Consider the following 17,287-nt stretch of genomic DNA (forward strand, 5'->3'; position numbering starts at 1 on the left):
ACAGTGGACCGATGTCTGCGTACACGAGATTAATCACAGGAAATACATTTCCTGCCTTCTAACAAGTACGACTGTCAGTTCAGGGAGAATTGTGGCCCACTCTCTGATCTTTACAACTCCTCAGTTGTAAACATTTTTAAGAAAGATGAAGTTTCTTGATTTTTCAATAATTGTTGCGTTTTCTTCCTGCAGTGACCGACAGTGTCTGCATGAGCAGCTTCTTCCCCAGTCCCTGGAATTTTGTCTCCCAGCAATTCTCAAATTTATATTTTTTTTTCCAGATAAAGAAGAAAGAAAGACACCGGCCAGGTTGGATCCAGGCTCCAACACGTTAACAACTAGGCAACCACGCCTCACTAATGTACACATCGAACATTCTGGCAATCTCCCCATGACATTTGTGTTTTGATGCCCTGACCGCATACTTCAGTACGGAAATAAATCTGCTTAACAGAAAACGAGCTGATAATGTGATAAAAGTCCCTGTGTCTATCACCTCATTTAATGTCCCAAGGAATCAGTCTTTCATTTCTGAGAACACCAATTCATTTTCAAAGCCTGCTGCCAAGGACATTGATCCTTAGTTTTGAACAGCTTATCAATAGTCTCGAAACACAACTTGATTTTTTTACATTTGAACAAATCAGAACATTTATTCCCGTTTCAAAAGAGGCTGGCAAAAAATAGCAGGAATATTGGCTTATATATTTCCATTCGTTTCTCTAATGGTTTTGTTTACAGGAATTTTTTCGATTTACTTTGGAGAGTTTGCACATTACAACAACTGAACAACAACAAGCTTTATTTGCATGACTACATAAGAATACAGTTGTATTGCAAAAGCTGCATATTTTAAACGTGTGTTTAGAAACTGTCATTTCACTTTAAAGCACTAGGTAATGTATTTCATGTAAGACCGTCTAAAATCGATTAAAACTGAAATAATAAAATCGGTTAAAAACAGCGCTTATCGAGTGATGATCACAACATTGAACCAACTTGAGATCTGTCGGGCCGACAGAAATTACAGTTTCATCTGGATAGAGGACTCACATCAAAACTAAATGCAGCTGACGTGGCCTTTCTTACCGAATGTTTAAGTAAAATTGTTTGTATCATTTGTATTAGCTGCACGTTGTTTAAAGCGCTGCAAAATGCTGCTGTGATTTTATCATTGAAAGCTTTTAATTAAAGATAAAAATTTAAATAATCAGTAAATGAGGTGACCTAAACCTTCTTTTTTAAGATGGGTTCGTTGTTGCTTTTTAACTTGAAATTGATAAAAATAACAAGACACTAGTTCCAACCAAATATTGAAAAGGTTTTCTACGAAGGCTAAAAAGCGAACAACATTCACAATCATACTATATTTTTAAACTTGCACAAACAATCAACTTAAAAACTCGCTTCAAAGTCAAACAACAACCATGCCTTTATTATTTCATATATATACATGTATGGTAGCTAGACATTCAAGATTAATTTGCTGCATTACATGTCTACTACTACTACTACTACTACCACTACCACTACCACTACCACTACCACTACCACTACCACTACCACTACCACTACCACTACCACTACCACTACCACTACCACTACCACTACCACTACCACTACCACTACCACTACCACTACCACTACCACTACCACTACCACTACCACTACCACTACCACTACCACTACCACTACCACTACCACTACCACTACCACTACCACTACTACTACTACTACTACTACTACTACTACTACTACTACTACTACTACTACTACTACTACTACTACTACTACTACTACTACTACTACTACTACTACTACTACTACTAAAGTATACGATGAAGGGTTGATTGTGAACGACCACAATGAACTGATTGTTAAATATGCTATTTTAGATAACACACTATATAAAATTAACAAGCCGGCATGCACATAACCAAGTTCTCTTACGCTTAATTCACTGTTTCAGACTATGTAGCGTGATTGCAAGGACGAATAAACAAAATCCCTTTTTTGATGTATATGGATTTCGGGATTAAAAAATTAAATGTTTACACGGTATGTTTAAACACAAAGACTCTACCAAAAGCATTCTATAGTTACAGGAAGATGCACTTCTTCGTTTATATCACTATTATTTTGATCGGCGGGCCTCACGGTAGAAATAAGGTCATGCATTATACTCTAAATATCAGGAAAACTTACTTTAAATGACTACATAGAGAAGACTTCGAATATATTAACAAAGAAGAAGCCTATATAGGTTTTGCAGTTTGTGTTTTCGAAAGCTGTGCTTCTTGGGTAAATTTAAATGACTTTCAGTTGTCGCAAGATACTTTCTATTCCATCAAGTGTGTAGGAAAATATCTCATTACGAACTGTACTGAAAATATAGTACTTTTTACGAACCTTGCTGATGTTCAAAAAAAGGCAAAGCTTTTGACACACTCTGCATTGTAAAATCTCATTGTATTTGTCCCAAGGAAGCCTTGCTTGTGGGTTCCTCCGCAAAAGAGTTGCATCTCCGATGATTGAGCTTCTCCTTGGTCTTGTGTTTCTTTCTTCCACTTTGTTCTTCGATTTTGAAACCAGGTTTTTACTTGCATTTCCGTTAGATTCAGGTCTGAAGCAAGCTCAGCTCGTCTACTTTCTGTGACATATCGACATTTTTCAAACTCCTTCTCCATCGTTTGGATTTGATGAGCTGAAAATAAGGGACGTAATTTCTTTTTCTTCATTGGACGCCTTCGTTTCTTCTGAAGATTCACACCTAAAGATTAGAAAAGAAAGCCTTATCAAAGAATATTACTCATGTAAAATTACAAAGGTGAACACTTTACGGACTCCGCAGGAAATTAACTAAAGAGGTGCCACTTCTGACAAGCCAAGGCAGCTACCCAGGGCACATTATAAAGGCATCGTGCATAAAGCTGCTTGGCTCTTGAAGTTTTACGGAACAAAAAGTTAACTTCAGAACGATTGCTTTTAAAAAAAAAATGTTTTTGTTAACAGAACTTCTATTTGAAAATGTAATATATTAAACTGAAGCGAAGGAAGGCGGGGAAGAAGACATGATTATTATAATGAGTTGCTAACAACCTCGAAGCTATCTCGCTTGTTTGAATACAATTAGGTGTTAAGTCCTTTTAAAATGAAGAGAAAAAGACATTCGATAAAGCAAATTCATTGGACAGGTCTAGGGTACACAATTAACAACGATGATATCACAAATGACGCTCGACTTTGCAGTAAATCAAGGGCAATATTTACCATACCTCGCCCACCGAGGCTCGGACCAAAAAAATATTTTTGTTCTGTTAAGTCCAGTAATGTTCGTTCACAACGCTTTCTAATTAAGTAAGGGTAAAGAAATCAACATTAAAATAACCTGAGTTTGTAAGTTTTCGGAATCAGCTTTGATAAACACATAGACATGCTGCCTCAGTCCGCGTCCAAGCTAAAAATGTAAACATCTCACGCAATTTTGCCATGAAACAAATTACATTAAGACTAAAACAAAATAACAGTATTTTTGTAGCACGGTTTAAACTAGCAGCCGGGAAGCGTTTTGGTGAAATCATGTCAAAAAGATCTTGTACTTGCAACTTTCAGTGAACATATTTTATTGTACTCTATTCTAGGAAAATGATACGCACGCTTTCTTGTTAAAAATATTGCAAGGCTTTTATTCCCTACATAACTGAAATAATCATCGACAAATTCATGTGATTCTAAGAAGAGGTACCTTTACTTTTAAACGATACCTGTTTGTCCAAAATAAAACTAAAAGCAAAAAACTAAAACAAAGAAGCCGTTTTAAGAGTAAAACTTTGTTTATCGTTCTTCGACATCTCCTGAGCCTGATCAGAAAGAACTGGTTTTAAAGCTTCCTCAACTGCATTGATGATACAGAGGATTCTATATGAACGCGATTTTCATTGAATAGACAACGTTATTTTAAACAACGAGTTATGCAGAAAGAAAAACTCTGCAGTTACTGTTAACATGCCCGCTCCTTTTGTTAACTTACCAAAGGAACCTACGTGGTTCGAGAAAGTAAATGGAGTCATCTGAGCAACTGGCTGGGGAGATGGAGATGAACAGAATCCAGGCAAACAAGATGACAAATGTGGACGGTGATACCCTGGAGGAAACACTGCACGAGGAGCAACAAGAAATGATGGCGCTGGGCATGGCGCATCAAGTGCGTCGATCGATGTGGCATCTTCAGAAATCCATTTCTGCCTTTCCACTGTTTCATCCGATAGATTTAAAATGTTTTTGATGGAAAACGAATTTCTACTTGGTGAAAATGACGAGATGCTGGGTGGGGAAGATGCAATACCTCTTGTCGCCATATTGGTCCTTGATCAGGGACATGTGTTACCCTTCTGGGCGTGTAACATGGCGGCTTTTTGAAGAAAGGCTTTGGAATTTACGATAATTAATCCTGTCAGTCATTGGCAGACAGGATGTCGTCGACGTCGTCGAAAGAACGTTATCAATAACACTATCAACTACACAATGTTAAAGGGTTTACAGTATGCTTTTACAAAAAGAATACGCATGTAGTTTAGTGCAGTGGCGTGAGATCTGGGCTAGCACGATATTTGGGAAAGGTTTATGACCTATGATTTTTTTCAACGTAATATCTTAATTTTATGACGATTGGATTAAATTTCCGCTTCCTGTTGCGGTTGAAAAACTTGAAGTGGCAGTAAACGGAACTTTGCCAATTGCACTTGCCACTGAGAGCTGTCATTTGACACATTTTATAGATATTTCATAAAAAAAACAAACTTTGTGAAAGTGGTACAATAAAATCGATTACTTGTTTTAAAACAATTTTTAATTTAACTGAGTTGTATGGCAAGAAAAAAGAAGCAATGCGAGTGGCCCTTAAATATTGGTCGAAAAGACTGCCGAATTGGATTGTGAGTTTCCTTAAATGAACTCTACAATAAACTAAAATGTGTTCAGGCTATGCAGATAAACTTTAATTTAAAAAGCCAAATCAGAAGGCTTCTTCATAAATATTTAAGAGCAAATCCCACAGAAACAGGAGGATCGTAGTGTACTGTGTTCTGTATCAATAACTTTTACCGGTTACTAAAATGTAATATTCTAGTGTATAGCGTAAATTTGTTTTTAAAAGAAAATATCTTTCTTTTTTGTACTGAATACCCACAATAGTAGCTGTAAGGACCAAAAGTTACGGAATCACTCGCTATCGCTGGGCATTCCTCGGTCTCACTTTACCATATTGTCAAATGATAATAAGAGGTGAACTAAGCACACAGTTTAAAGAATGAATGCAAAATTTCCCCTTTGTTCTTTCGCCGAAGTATGGTCACGTGATCTATCACTGCCATATAAAGAGGACAATTATTTGGTGTCAATTAGCACCACTCAATGTTACGAACCACTGTTTAAAAGTGCTGTCTGAACACTTAGATCAGCATGAAATATAATCTTGCTCTTGGTTATGTTAGACACAAAGCTTTACAGTCAGTGGAAGACCAAACGCTTTAGAGTAAATACCCCAGTGTTTCTCCCTCAATCATCCTAAGGAATTATGAACTTTAAGATGAAAAAAATTGTAATAAAAGAGAACATTGGAAAGCTTTCTACTTTCAGGGTGCACTTCTATATTCTACAATCCTATTTGTTTTGAAACGTTTCACAGAAACTCCCTTTAAACGTTGACCAAAGTTATTTCCGTTCTCACATGTTCAGTGCTGTTTCAAAGTGCTTCCAAAGCATCCGGTGAACTACATCATTAATAACGGGAGGGGTTGAAAAGATTGGCTGCAAGCATCTTCAATGCTCACTGATGTCACTCAGAATGAAGCTAGAAATAAGTAAACACTTTCAACTTTAGTTAAATAAAAGGAAGCGCGTTTTATTTGACAATGAAAGGAGCTATGTCACGGATAGTGCTTCTTAAAAACGTTCAAGCTCGTGTCGACCTCACCTAATATTAACCTTTTTGCTTCTTGGTTTATTATTTAACCTTTGCTTTTTTCTACCTTAGTAAATCATTATTTTGAGGCTTCTTTGGAACTGAAATATATCGTGACATATCTCATCTTAGCTAAAATTTCATACTATCATTCTCTTTATATTTGCACTCCAATAAAATCGTTTTATAAAGATAACTGAACGTTATTCTGTGTATTACTCACACCAGTACGCCGATATATGCGCTGATAAAATATGTCAAGTCAAGCTTATTACGAGATTAAATTGTTTATATTTTAAAATCAAGCTGTGTACACGGGATCATGACGAAGGTCGATAAAGATCATTCACTTATTATTGACAGCGGTATAACTAATTATCACTCTATTGCGGAGTAAACTTTACCGAAACATTTGATTATAACCTGACAAAGTTGGGAATCATAATGAGAACACAATTATCAGTTTGTTTTCTCCTTCTTACATTGATGTAACCTGAAAGGCAACTGAGCAGTCATCTACCTTGTTTTAGCTCGCTCACTAACACTACTTATATTTCTAATTATTACTTCTTTTATTTCCAATGAAAGAACATCCATAGAGAACATAAATATAAAGAAACTTTCTAATGTTCCAGCTGACTAATTTAACACCGTGCATTTTTATTGGAGAGGAGAATATCAAGCAAAATATATTCTCACAAATAGAGTCGTAACCTACAGAGTTAAATAATATATTTGTAATCTTTCTTTTAACTTTCTATTTATTGCACGTAACCAGACCCCTTTCTTTATCTTTATGTATTAGACTAACTACTGATTTTGTATTTGGTAATATATCTGTAAAACTAAAGGGAAAAAAGTTTGTTGTTGTAGAAACTGCAAATATTGCTCATCTTAAAAGGCAATAAGAAAAAATTCATTCACTACAACGTTAACGGGACGGCGATAAGCTAATGAAACTAGTGGAATGTGAATGGAATTGATGTAAGTTGGCAATGCACCGCCATGATGTCTGCAACATTATTTCACCTCGCGGCCTTTTCAGCCGGTCTATATTTTTAGATGTGTCGAAAAAAAACTCGCGAACTCGTCTAACCGAAGATGCGAATTTCTGTAGATATTGATAGGGGAAACCGTACCAAATTATTTTGGTGTGAGCCAGCTACTCTACTATGTTGCGTAAAGCAAATAAGGTTAGTTTATTACAAAAGGTTCATTGGAATAAAAGTATAGCTTTGTCAGTTGAAACCATACGAAGTTAATGTCGCCGTTTTCAAATTGTTTTAAGATGTAGTGGTACACTATATGGTCTATTGATGTGAATGTTTGCCTGAATTTAAACTGCTTTACAAAAACGTCTGGTAAAATACACGCTCAAGGTTCTTTCTCGTATTACATTGCCAAAGCTATAAATTATTTGAAGGTTACAAACCCCAAATACTGCACAAACGATACTTTCCAGGTACCTTAGAGCTTTTCATTAGGATTTAAGTATTGTCTTGGCATTGTATTTACTGAAACTCTAAGCTAATAAAAGGTAACGTAGGTAAACGTTATAACTCAAATGTAATTATTCGACAATACAAACCTTGATTTTTTGTTATATCTTTCTTTGATCTTTGTTGATGATGCTTTAGTGTCTTGCGCCATATCAAAAGGTCGATTCAATAAATCCCACCCGTCTTCATTGTAATTCGTGCCTGTTTTTCACTGGTTTGTTTCACTGGTTGGTCAAAAATTAGCCTCCCTCTTATTTCATTTTACGGAAAAGCTAGTAGTAATGTTTGTTTCTCTTAAACTTGTTTTCGCCGTCGAATTATCTAGATGACTTGATTGTTTGGCGTGGTAAGAGCCATAATTATGTGCCCTTGTAAGGTACAAAGTGGCCTTTGGGCCATTTTAGAGACACTGAAAGTCGATTAGGTTAACAGATATAAACTGTATAAATGGTGATGACAGTAATATAGCAAGTTATCGCATTAAGGGGAGACTGGCCTTCATGCGATCTGTTACCATTTGTGACCCGATTTTCCACCCGAGACTCAATATCACGTTATTTACTAACAGAAGATTCTCACGACATAACTTTCAATGTTTTTCCTTTTTGTATTCTATCACTGCAATCGTAACTGAAGATATGATGAGCGTAAAAAAATATTTCTTTTAGATTCGGATTGAATATTTGTTTCATTTTAAAATTTGCCAAAGCTGAATTCCAGACAATTATATTACTATTAATAATATGTGACTCGATTCAGTGAAATAAAAGTTACACTTGCCAAAGGAAATACGTACAAAGGGCAAAAATCACTTTTTTTTTTTAGAACGTACAAGAACCACAAAAGTCTCTAAAATTGAAACTTAGGGAATAACGACAGACTTGAAATGGTCTACCTAATATCAAACTGTTACTTATTAAATATCCCACATGAAGTAAAGGACAATTGAATTGATTTTCAGTGGCTTTGTCAGCTCTGCCGATATAAATTAATATATTGAAATCAATTAACGTTTATCGTAGTAGCAGTTGAGAAATTCCCATTTTAAGGCCGGAAGCCTGCACAACAAAAGGTAATGTGTTTTTGCACGTTCGCCCTTGAGAAGATCAAGAATGATTTCCAGTGAATAAGGTGTCACCATGCGTTAGTCAATACCTTTTTGTTTGTCGTAGATTTGATGTTTTATGCTCAGAACGATTTTCGTTTGAGTGTCGTTAAACCAAAACCAAAGTAATCATTTTGGCAAACAAGTGGTCATTTTTATTACGTCACTGGTAACCATAGCAACTGTAGAATATGCTAAAAACACCCTTAATTTCGTTTTAAGTGCTTATAACTCAAAAACGAGCTCGTTGACCCATTAATTTTATGGCAAAGTTTTAAAAAAGTCTGTTTGTGGGTTCAGAGCCACTTCAAATTTTCGAAAATTTAAGGTGGCTCTGAACCCAAAATGCAGAAGTTTTTTTAAAACTTTGCCAAAAGTTGTATCCTAACATGCTGATCATTATTCCATTATGAAAAAGTGGGGGTCGTTTTGACTTATAAACACGAAAATTAAGGGTGTTTTTAACAGGTCGTACCGTCGCTTTGGTAACTTGTGGAGGCAGCGTGGCCGAGCGGTTAGAGCGTTGGACTTGCAATGCGGAGTTCCCGGGTTCAAGTCCCGCCCTACCCGCTAGCTGAATTTGTTCTTGGTAGTCCCAAGTTCAGATTCTCGACCACGCTTGTAAATAGCCAGCTGGTTTGCCTCCGGCCATCTGGGATTCTTAACGTTGTTATGTTTATTTGATTTATTTGTTTCTTTCATTTGCTCGGCCCCACTAGCCTTTGTGCTCTAAATACTGCCGAGGGTAAATAAAGGTTATTATTATTTTTATTTTATTACTTGTAATGTCAAAAAAAATAATCATAACTTGTTCACCAGTGACTGGACATCTGTTTAATACCAAAACTGTTGCATCAACAGAAAAGGAGTTGTAGTATCGATTCGTCAAAGTTGAGGTGCTAAAAAAAAAGGAACCGTTCTTCAGCAGATGGTTTAACGATAAAACGAAAACGATACGTAACCAAATACTTCATTTCATAATTCACAGGAGAAAACTAAAGATCAATGTGCCGCAGTAAAATAAACCGTGAGAGATGACAGTGGCTTAATATCTTGTTTATGCTATAAATTTAAATGTGGTGTGGATTATGGAACTTAGGGTAATTATTCATCTTAGCGACTCACGCTGTTATGTTTATTTATTTTACTTATTTTTTTTAGTTATTCTTCATTCTACCACCTTGCTGATAACAAGTTGGATACATTCCTTCATCAGCAAAAACATTTGCCAAATGTTTTTGCTGGACTGGATTTCAAAACGACACAGTTGAGATTTTTTTTAGCAAACACATAATTCTAACCGACTATGAGCTAGCTGGAAAAGGCGAATTATATTGCAAAAGAAATTTAAAACGATACAAAAACAAGTCAACAATTCCGTGATGTAAGTCATTCTAAGAAATGTCAGTAAAATACGTTTCTTAAAATAAGAGATGTCAGTAAAAGACGGCACAGTTTGGAATGGCCTTGGTCAATCATAAATATGATTACAGACAAAATTGGCCTGGACGACACCAAGTCTTGTCAACAATTCAAACAATATTGATAATAATATTTTATTAGTAGGTACGAAATGAAATTTCAAAACCGGAAATGATCAAAGTAATGAGCATTTACAAGCGTTTATAATGATTCGAGTACAAAGGCTTCTAACAATATGGAGGCCGTAAAGAATGAATTTTCCCTAAGTACTAGCAACAACAACAACAACAACAACAACAAAGTTTATTTGAACTGTAAAATTACAAAGAAATGTTTAAACAATAAATAAATTAAAAATACATACAGTTGCTGGTCACCCAAATAACTAAAAAGCTAAACTAGTTGGGTGACCACCATTTATTAATTTAAAATAAATACAACGTCAGAAAAGAGGCATTTTACATTTTACAATTTTACACAATTAATTAAGGCGGTAGATTACAGAACAAATAATTCTTAAACACGTATGTACAACAACAACAGCAGCAAAAAGATAATAGTAAAAAGAAAAAGGAAAAAAAAAATGAAAAATGGCAGAAATACCAAAATAAAATTATTAGTAGAAAAACTTAATAGAAATTAATGAAATGCAATGATAATTCTCTTTTAAATGAATAAGGAGATAGAATCTTAAATCTCTCATCAATTTCATTCCATAATATAGGTCCGTTGTATCTTATATTGAATTTGCCATAGTTAGTTCGAATTTTTGGAACATAAAAAGTTGACCTAGATGCAAAGCGTGTGTTATGCTTATCAGAAGTTTTAATAAAAAAGTAGTCAAAAACCTTAGGTAATTTGTCATGGAAGAATTGGTGCATGAAGTAAAGGGTTTGAAGTTTGATATGATCTTGAAGTTTTAGAAGTTTGAGTTGAGAAAACAAAGGACTAGTATGGGCATCAAAATCAGAAAAGGTAATTAGACGGATTGCTTTCTTTTGCATTCTTTCAAGTGGTGTAATATTATGATCATAGGTGTTACCCCAGACTATACAGCAGTATGAAAAAAAAGGAAGAATAATGGCATGGCATAGTAATAATGGCAATAATGGCATAGCCAGGAATGTATTAAAAGGTCTGTTGGAAAGGAGATATTTTCTATAATCGCATCTGTGGTAAAGTTATTCGTTTGAGAAATGTGAAAGGTGAAAAAAATAAAGTAGTTGGCCTCTGCTGATTTATTCCAGAATTTTCTGTTAATTCTGTTTAATCATATCAGTGGTATAATTACTGCAGAGAAATGAGTGGGGGATTTTTTTTTTCGTGCTACGTTTTTGAAGGACAGGGATTCTATTTTCATACAACAGAAAGGAACAGTTCTCGCAACTCTAGTGTGCTATTGGCAAATACCAAGGATTAAACATCCATCGCATTTGAATAATTGCAATATTTTTGAAAAAAAAAATCGATAGCGAGTCCCGTAATCCTTTCAAACAGTGGAACCTCAGCTGGAAATTGATGGCCCTGTGTTAACAGAATGGTCCCATTTGTAGGTTTTTTTTTAGAAAAAATAAGTCGAAGCTCTGAATACGGAAAGGGTAAAATGACAAACAGCTTTTGCAATTGTTATTGAACCTCAAATTGCTACCTTTTTCAGCGTTTAATGTTTTACTGTAGGAAATTTAAACTGCATACATTGTCTACATTGTTCCGTAGGTTTGGCTGTAACAAAGCTATGATACCTGAAAATAGTACTGCTACTAATACTACATGTACAGTAAAGAGATGTGGTTTAAAGGTCTGTTTTATTTACCGGAAAGATTATTTCAGATTTTAATATTTACTTCATCAAGGACATGTTCAGGTTCAAAAATGTACAATATAAAATATTGAAGTAAGACAGTTAGACGTAACCGTGAGGGTTTGAAGTGATTCAAAGAAGTTACTCGAGGAAATTAGCTGATTCTATGAAAAGCGTAATAAAGGTAATTAGTCTGATCTCCTTCCGCATAACTATTCTTAATCGCACTACCCTTCCTAAAATGGTAATACTATTCTTCTGATTGACTGGACTGACGGTTCATTTATAACATTTAAATAATTCTCCAATCCAGTGACAATCCAAAACTTGTCCTTTCAGTTACAAAATTGACGAAATGCTGAAAAAGTGACTGACAAACAAATTATAGTCAGTAATGATAGAGGGCCTGCATGAATCAAAAGATTTTGGAGACAGCAGGTGTCAACAACCAATAAATCAGTTCGTTACTAAATTTCCGTTACAGCTTTTGAGGGTTAACAAGATTTGTTCAAGTGAAAAGAGAATTAAGGGATTAACACCCACACTTTCCACACCAACGTGAACAAGGCCAGAGGAATACACAATTTGGTAAACTATACGCTATACAATGAAGGTAGTCGGGGATGGACCGAACAAAACTATCTCACTGGTTGAGGACAAGGAGCAGGGTTACCACAACCAAAGTCAAAGTATCGGACAGGTAGCACGAGAAACAGCGCAATAACTCTATCAAATGTTTTGCGGAGCTATCAGTATTAGTCCTATCCCTCCTGATCTGTAGTATCTTTTTAAGTTTAACAAGTTTCAATAAAGCTTAACAAGGTTAACAATAATAATAATAATAATAATAATAATAATAATAATAATATAATAGTAATAATAATAATAATAATAATAATAATAATAATAATAATAATAATAATAATAATAATAATAATAATAATAATAATAATAATGACTTATTCCAGAGTATCCAATGAAGAAAGGTTCTTCATCTACAATATCTTCACTATAAATCTACACTATAAATCGGAAAAAATAAATAAAATACAATGTTTGTTGAAAGAGACCACACCAATCTCTAAATAACTACATGTATTGAACACTGTCATCGACTAAAAAGGTGTGTAATGGAACATCCAAGTGACCGGCAGATCCTTTGTTATCATGCCATCTGTCAATCATGCAATTCTTAACAACGAGCGGTTGTGGCCAAATGGGGTCAATGATATTCACATACGTTAGGACAAATATGATATAAAATATTTAGGAAGAAGAAAATAGGTTTGCAAATGTTTTAAAAAACGTTTTTAGAGCACTGCAAAACGTGGAACCTCTCGTAAACTGCCCCAGTCGGTCTGGCCTGCATTTTCAGTGAAACATCGCTGCAGCTGGTTTTCATTTCCGTTTCCTGTGATCAAACACGAGCTTGTACAGCTGGAAGTTTGGTATTTACCATTAACTTGGCTCCAAAAACAAGCGATTGCCTATCAAAGAATGCTGTTAATTCGACATGTTATAAACAGACACGTTCCTATATTTTGGAAGAAATGATTTAATGTAAATTGCATTTTCAGCTTCCTGATCGGCTTAAACAAATATGTGTTAAAATAAAACCTCAGTTTATCAGCGCTCATAGCTTAGCTTGTCCTTTTAATGCGTTGTTCGTGTACTTACAAATTGGCCAAATTGTGTTTTCCTCGCACAACACAGATTGACATTCCGCCACTCACTAAAAAACACTGTTAGGTATACACAGAGTTCCATTCTGGTATAAAATGAAAGGTCCCTTCATCAATTCACAAAAAAAAAAAACCAGGATATCTTTTTGCATACAAAAATAATGGCATTAAATCGTTTTATCCCAATTTTGGCGTGTCTTGTGGTTTCAATCCTACCAACACCAAATCTACTCAATCAGTAAAATAAATGTCTAAACTGAGTTCACTTTACTGATTTTGGCAAGGTAACAAAATTTCCATGCGAGTATTGCTTCACTGAAACTACGTCTAATGAAGATTGGGCAACTGTTAACAAGTTTCCTTTACCCTTTTGGATAATTAGCTGTTTCCGAATTCCACACAGTTCATTCAAAATTGTAGGACCGCTATCTGAACAGCCATTCTCTTTTCAGGATCTTGTAATAAATGTACAGGTCCACAATTATATTTCGCTCGAAGCGGCTAAGCTATATGTGTTGGCAATTTTATACTCACTATATGCTGAGATGTTGTGAGTGGCTCGAGTCACAACAAAACAAAAAAATCTCTGCACTGCTATAATATGTGCCAAAAATAAAACACACAGCCCGTTATTAAAATGTTTAATGGTAAGTGCCAGTAAATTTCTACACAACAGTAACTAAAGACGACCACTGATAACAAAGACTATTCACATTGAATCTGTTGACAAAGCAAAGTGACATGATTTCTAGTGCAAGTGAATTGCACATTTCTGTGACCGTAACTTATTTATAATATGATGCATGTTATAACATACATAAACGTAAGAAAAGGCAAATTTCATGTCAGGTACGACGTCCACATCATTATAACAAACTTACTTAGGCGGACTTATATTATATACATGGCATTGTAAATAATTTTTCTTAGCGAGGAAAGAGAAGAATGAAATATGTTCAACTGCTCAGTATATTCTTTTTCTTTTAAGATATATTCGCATATATATCATATTTAACTTCTGTTGGATAACTACAATAATCCAGAGAAACGACCCAATAAAGGCATAGTAAATGGAGGATTTGGGTCATATCGCAAAAAGGAATGTATTTGATGCTCCTGTTTACGAAAGTTTCTTTCCCCTTCAAGCAAATATTGGTCGGTAAACTCAAAGGGCCGCCGTCTGATTTCCGAAGTTAATTTCTCTTGTTTATCTCGTGTTTCCTTTTTCGACTTTGTTCGGCGATTCTGAAACCAGGTTTTCACTTGTGTTTCCGTGAGATTTAAGTCTGAGGCCAGCTCGGCTCGCCTGCTTTCAGTGACATACCGACATTTTGTAAACTCCTTCTCCATTGTTTGGATCTGATGAGTTGAAAACAATGGACGCTGCTTCTTTTTCCTCATCGGTCGTCTTCGTTTTATTGTGAAAAGCTCCACACCTTAAACATAAAGAAAAAGAAAAATTAATGACTCATAAAGGTGTACGTACAAACAACGTTTGTACTTCAGGTATTGCTTTTTTGGGATCAAAATCACACGCGGTAACCTCGCATGTGACTAGTTGCATGTCTTTCCAGTGTTTGACATTGTTTTGCACTACTACGTTTGATTGTTGCTACAGTATGGGATGAGCTGAAATAAAGCTGTAAATGAAAACATTTGTTATGTGTAAAACGCTAACATTGATAAGCAACGAAATCAGCTCCAAACAACAAGTTCAGTACTGCCTGTCTAGCGTCTCATAGAACAACCCTTCATTTCATCAATGGTATTAATTTCTTTCCACGACATTGAAACAGCGATTAGAAAACCGTTTTCAATAAAACCTTCTTGCTTTATACTGGTTTTCCATTAGAAAAATGTATATAGCAAATATATGCATACGGGTGATAGAAATCTTAAGCACAATATCTATACTCTAATTTCTAATTTTCAGTGTAAATTGTTCACGATCGCTCTATGTAGTACCACTATTTTAACTATAGACTATATATTGTTGTGGTTGACAAATAATTTATTGTAAACTAAAGGTAATTTTGCTGTCAAGGTTTTTCTTAAAGTTTTTTTTTATTAGTAGATGAGCTTTGAATGTTGCTGTCTTAGTTCTTGGAGAGAAGGCTGTCACACGCTTATGATTCAAATGGAGCCTTTTCTACGATGCATTGACACTTGGATCTAATGGTATAAAACTATAAACATCAAAAGATTCGCTACAAATACATTTTGAGTAAGCCTGACACTAATTCTCTTCTAAATTGTTACTCCAACGTGTGTTTGCTGAGGATATTATCCCGCACATTCGGCTAAATAGTTTTGGTCTTCCCGGATGCTACTTAAAAGGTGACTTCTTTACATTTTAATGAAGAACTATCATTTGAAACAAGCTTAGTTTCTAATAACCATTCTTCCATGGATTCTTTGGATAACGAAACCTGACGGAATGTAGAATAGGAAGGTCTGGAGAATAAAGTATTCAACAACTAAAAAGCTTCAAAAATGGTTTTGTTTAACAGAGTCAAAACGATAAAAACGTAACCAACAATTATGTTAACATTTCACTTCAGCGTTTTGCCAAGAAACTAATCAATTTGTGGCTTAGATTAAGTCATAACTTTCAACGGTTAACATGGTGCAAAAACCAAAATGAAGTGGCGTAATAACCACGTTTTCCGCGCAACAGGAATAATGATAACAAGGACAGGTATTTAGTGAGTGGACACCCCTTTTCAGCTTACCTAATGGAGGTCCGTTGTTTGGAGTTGGAAAATGATGAATGCATGCCTCTGGGCGAGGACGGGGAATTTCAGCAAAGTGGAATCCAACTTCAGGGGTACAAAGAGGCATATTTTGACCGTAAAACACAAACGGACGCACTGCTCGAGGAACAAGTGGGAATGATGGCCTTGAGAGGGAATCGCATAATAAACTGTCAGTTGAAAGCTTGGCGGTTCGTTTCTCCGTAGCACCTTCAGAGAGATTCAACAAGTTTTCTATAGAAAAAGAACTTCCAGTAACAGCGGGTGGAGATGTGGTACCCTCTGACGCCATATTGACTCTTCAACAGGGCGTGTTGTGCAGCAGTCTTGTAATGAATAGCGGCAGAATATTTGATAACTATGCATGTCAGCCTCCTTTAAACAATAACCGGTCATTACTTAGGGTGTCAGTGATGATATCAACATTGAAGTTGTTTCGCTGTACGAAAATTATTGAAAAGAAAGCCATTTTTCATAATGAGCAAAGCACCGTGTTAGAAGTGGTCTCTGAACTAAAAGAAATGTGGGATCAATAATTTGGCACAGTTTTTGAACTCTAATACACTTGGTCTAAGGCACTTGACGTAAAAGTTACTGTTATTTGATCCATTTCCTTTTTCCGGTGCATGACGGGCTGATAAGAGTAATTCTTTGTTCAAATGACAGACAACGGGACCCGGTCAATCGCGGCCTCCTTTGAAATGTGCGACTTTTAAAAACATGTCAAGCTAGTGCTAATTGAAGTTTGTATACCAAGGAAATGAGGTATTTTTAAAGCAAACAAAAAAGCTCGCAATTTAGCTTATTCAAGTTATCACGTAATGCAGAGAATCAGTATGGACTGGTAATATATATAGTATATAGGTCGATTTATTTTATAACTGCATGTTTGGTCAATTGTTAACCATAAACCATTAAAAATACATATTTTTATTTATAGTCTTCAATGGATTTACAAATAATAGCGAGGCGAGGAAGGAAATGATAAGTTTTTGGAACTTATCCAACTTCATGCGTTTCTTTTATGAAAATAAAAAAAGGCTGTACGCTTAAAACATGAACT

General features: G+C 35.3%; 2 protein-coding genes and 1 long non-coding RNA gene across 5 annotated transcripts in view; 1 reads left to right on the forward strand and 2 right to left on the reverse strand.

The window, feature by feature from the left end:
* Window positions 1-1,018, forward strand: part of LOC144659742 (uncharacterized) — a 91,032-nt gene extending 90,014 nt beyond the window's left edge. The window contains exon 7 of one of the 2 annotated variants that reach the window (XR_013571953.1): window positions 282-1,018. This is a non-coding gene — a long non-coding RNA (uncharacterized LOC144659742). The remainder of the gene's footprint in view (window positions 1-281) is intronic. The other variant, XR_013571952.1, reaches the window with a different exon arrangement.
* LOC144659740 (uncharacterized) lies at window positions 1,018-7,807 on the reverse strand. Of its 2 annotated transcripts, none has more exons than XM_078520241.1 (2): window positions 4,031-4,618; window positions 1,018-2,770 (listed from the first exon to the last, which is right to left on the reverse strand). In XM_078520241.1, exons 1-2 carry the CDS (start codon window positions 4,356-4,358, stop codon window positions 2,421-2,423), a joined length of 678 nt encoding a protein of 225 aa, XP_078376367.1. In that variant the 5' UTR covers window positions 4,359-4,618; the 3' UTR covers window positions 1,018-2,420. The 2 variants fall into 2 exon arrangements, 1 of the variants encoding a protein (XP_078376367.1); XR_013571951.1 differs by lacking the exon at window positions 4,031-4,618 and adding an exon at window positions 7,551-7,807 and having other exon boundaries at window positions 2,637-2,770.
* Window positions 7,808-14,097: 6,290 nt separating this feature from the next.
* Window positions 14,098-16,772, reverse strand: LOC144660775 (homeobox protein notochord-like). The gene is made up of 2 exons (XM_078521501.1): window positions 16,204-16,772; window positions 14,098-14,907 (listed from the first exon to the last, which is right to left on the reverse strand). The coding sequence occupies exons 1-2, from the start codon at window positions 16,514-16,516 to the stop codon at window positions 14,501-14,503; spliced, it is 720 nt and encodes a 239-aa protein (XP_078377627.1). The 5' UTR covers window positions 16,517-16,772; the 3' UTR covers window positions 14,098-14,500.
* Between the last annotated feature and the right edge of the window lie 515 nt (window positions 16,773-17,287).

The sequence above is a fragment of the Oculina patagonica genome, chromosome 7 (genome assembly GCF_052425735.1).
Source record: "Oculina patagonica isolate OP01 chromosome 7, crgOcupat, whole genome shotgun sequence".
Taxonomy (NCBI): domain Eukaryota; kingdom Metazoa; phylum Cnidaria; class Anthozoa; order Scleractinia; family Oculinidae; genus Oculina; species Oculina patagonica.

What these genes read in the sequence shown, in the direction of transcription:
- LOC144659740 (XM_078520241.1), bottom strand. Translation starts at nt 4,358, where the DNA reads ATGGCGACAAGAGGTATTGCATCTTCCCCACCCAGCATCTCGTCATTT. An exon ending in GAACCACGTAGGTTCCTTTG is followed by an intron (nt 2,771 to 4,030) that starts GTAAGTTAACAA and finishes TCTAATCTTTAG; the next exon opens with GTGTGAATCTTCAGAAGAAA.
- LOC144660775 (XM_078521501.1), bottom strand. Translation starts at nt 16,516, where the DNA reads ATGGCGTCAGAGGGTACCACATCTCCACCCGCTGTTACTGGAAGTTCT. An exon ending in AAACAACGGACCTCCATTAG is followed by an intron (nt 14,908 to 16,203) that starts GTAAGCTGAAAA and finishes TTTATGTTTAAG; the next exon opens with GTGTGGAGCTTTTCACAATA.